This window comes from Fragaria vesca, linkage group LG6, assembly GCF_000184155.1.
Source record: "Fragaria vesca subsp. vesca linkage group LG6, FraVesHawaii_1.0, whole genome shotgun sequence".
NCBI classification, from domain to species: domain Eukaryota; kingdom Viridiplantae; phylum Streptophyta; class Magnoliopsida; order Rosales; family Rosaceae; genus Fragaria; species Fragaria vesca.
This window is the reverse complement of record NC_020496.1, coordinates 28,761,241-28,764,387: the sequence shown is the minus strand read 5'-3', so window position 1 is coordinate 28,764,387 and position 3,147 is coordinate 28,761,241. Positions and strand designations below refer to the sequence as shown.

Below are 3,147 nucleotides of genomic sequence, written 5' to 3'. Positions count from 1 at the left end.
ATTTTTATTCGGTATTATTTTTTCGGGGTGTTTTTATTTTTGGAATTTGGGTTGATATAGGTTGGACCGGTTTGGGGTGTGAGGCCCAAACCCACTCTTTCTTTCCTCCCGATTTTCTCTCCTCACCCCTCCCGCACCCGAGCCTCCCACTGCCCGGTTTTCCGGCCGTCCTCCCGCCGCCGTCCGGCCACCAACCGTCGCCGCACCGGTCCCGTTCGGTCGACCTCCAACCCAGCAACCTCCCTGGACCGGTGAGAGGAGCCCTAGCTCCGCCGTGAGAGAACGGTGCCACCCGAAAGGTCCGACTGTCCAAAGCCTCACTTCGCCGGAACTTCCTCCTCCGGCCACCAATCCGGGCAAGCTTGGTACGGTTTTGTAGCCCTCCTCCCGTGCAACAACCCTCCAAGCAGCTCCCTCCCTCTTGAGCTAGGTAAGGAGAAATGTGGAGTTGAAATTTCTAGGCTTTTAAGTTGTTTTCGTTCGATTAGCCTAGTTAGGCTTGGAATTGGGTGATGTGTTGGTCATGAAAGTTGTAGAGCATGATGAGGAGATTACTTTGTCAAAATTTCATAGGTTTTGGAGGTCGCCGGATTTGGCTCCGCCGGCAGCGCCGCCGCCGGTTAGGAGATTTTTAGGGTTTTAAATGTGGAATATTAAGAGGAGTATATTGGTGTGATTTATGGAATTTTTGGATGAGATTTGGATAGGTTTGTGAATTTCCGAAGTTTGGTATTTTTGGCGGTTAATTAATGTAGAATCCGGCCGTAGGATTTAAGTCGTATGTTGGGGAGGTTGTATTTACGACTGTTGAGTATGATATTTAAGTTCGGATCGTTCCGATGTAAGAATATCGAAGTTAGGCAATGATGAGCGTAATTATGGCTCTCGGGTAATTTTGCCTATTTTGATTAAATATTGGATTATTGGTTGGGAATTAATATTATATTTGGAACAGGACGTGAGAAGGCTCGAGCAGACGAGACCCCAGATCGACATCAGGCTTAGGCCTAATTTGTGAGTGGACTTTTATTTGAAATAATATGCATGCTATGGTTCATGATTGAACATTTCCTTTTGTTGGAGTTTTTGACGTCAATTAATTTTGACGCTTTTATTTCTCTTAGAGAGTTACCGAAAATGGGATTTTCGGTGAATATAAATATGTAATTATGAGAGAGTATATATAGGAAATGCTAGCTAACCATATGTGTCTGTCCACCTTAATGGCGTAGCATATAGCCGCATTATGGTGTGACGTGAGCGTAGTAGCCCTATTTGAGTGTTTAATTCATATAGGGGGTATGGACACATATTTATACACCCGTCTGTCCACCTTGATGGCGTAGTGTAGCACCGCATTAAGGCGTGACGTGAGCGTTGGACGCGAGCGTAGTAGCCCTATATAGACCCATGAATTTATATAGGGAGTATGGATGAGTGTAAATACATACATATATTATAGAGTCTGAGAGGCTCGATATTTTATGAGATAAAAGTTTTATCGCTTGCGGCATGCATTCGATTTTTCCTTAGAAATTAATTTGGGGAAACATAAATTTTATTTATTATTTTATTTTTGTCCACTCACTCTAACGTTATTAAATGTTTTCCCCTAGGCCCTTCGTTTTAAATTGCCCAGTCTGCAGAGTTCGGGTTGGATCTAGTAGGAGGCGAGGCATAGTCACCCGCATTTCTGCCAGTTTTCGCCAGTAGGTTACCTGTTCAACCTACTCGTGTTTTCTTGCTTCCGCTTGTGTTTACTAGCTCTGAATACTTTAGAATTTTTGTATATTATGTGATGTTCAGAAGTGTTAAATTAAGAGTGTAATATGAAATTTTCGAGTTAGGGTTGTCCATCTGCAAGGGAGATTTTCTTAATCTTTTCAGTAAATTTTCCTTGGAGGTGGTCCCCGCACGACTTACTCTGGGTTTCAGGGTGAAATTCGGGGTGGGTCGTGTCAGCATCTGCATCGAGTGAACCGATCATCTCTAACAAAACAGCAGAACAATGATATGGAGGAGTTGAAGTCACAGTTTGCAGATTTGTTTCAAGAATTGCCGGGTTTGCCGCCGAAGAGGAAAGTGGAACATGAGATTATGTTGACAGGGGAGAGTTCTTTGCCAAACACAGGGTTGTATCGTACGACGGTGCAGGAATCTGAGGAGATTAAGAGACAAGTTCAAGAGCTTCTTGATAAGGGAGTTATTGTACCAAGTTGTTCACCTTGTGGGTCAGCAGTCTTATTAGTTCCTAAGAAGGATGGTGGTTGGCGAATGTGCGTCGATTACCGAGCACTAAACAGAATTACTGTCAAGAACTGATACCCTTTGCCTAGGATCGATGATTTGATAGATTAGCTGGAGAGTGCTCAATATTTCACCAAACTAGATTTAAAATCTGGGTATCATCAAGTCTGAGTACGGGAAGAGGACACTTGGAAAACAGCCTTCAAAACAAAGCAAGGCCTTTTTGAGTGGTTAGTCATGCCCTTTGGTTTGTGCAACGCTCCGGCTACTTTCATGCGCCTCATGTATGAAATACTACGTCACCTAATAGACAACTGTGTAATTGTCTATTTAGATGACATTCTGATATATAGCAAGACGTGGGAGGAGCATATGATTCACGTACGAGATGTCTTAAAGTTACTACAAGACAATCAACTATGTTTGAATGCAAAGAAGTGTGAGTTTGCGCAGAAGGAATTGGTGTATCTCGGGTTTATAGTTGGTGGAGGTCAACTGAAGATTGATCCAAGGAAGGTTGAGGTCATCTCTAAGTGGCCTAGACCCAAGACAGTAACAGAAGTCCGAAGTTTCGTGGGAGCTTGCCAGTATGTACGCAAGTTTATTCGAGATTTCTCTACTCATGCAGCACCTTTGCACGGGCTGACAAAAGCTGGACAGAAATTTGAGTGGAGTGAAAAGCATGAAGAAGCTTTCCAGCTTTTAAAGAGGAAAATTTCAGAAGCTCCAGTACTAGCCCTGCCGAGTCTGCAACGCCCTTTTGAGGTGGAGACTGACGCGTCTACCTATGCTATGGGAGCCGTTCTGTTACAAGATGGGAAGCCAGTAGAATACTACTCTGAGTTATTCACTGGATCCATCAGAAACTATCTAACCTACGACAAGGAGTTTTATGCACTT

General features: G+C 43.6%; 1 protein-coding gene across 1 annotated transcript in view; it reads left to right on the top strand.

The window, feature by feature from the left end:
* LOC101303732 overlaps positions 1–2,322 on the top strand; it is a 4,090-nt gene extending 1,768 nt beyond the window's left edge. The window contains exon 2 of the mRNA XM_004305898.1: positions 1,963–2,322. Within this exon, the coding sequence (XP_004305946.1) occupies positions 1,963–2,322 (360 nt within the window). The remainder of the gene's footprint in view (positions 1–1,962) is intronic.
* The last annotated feature ends 825 nt before the right edge of the window (positions 2,323–3,147 follow it).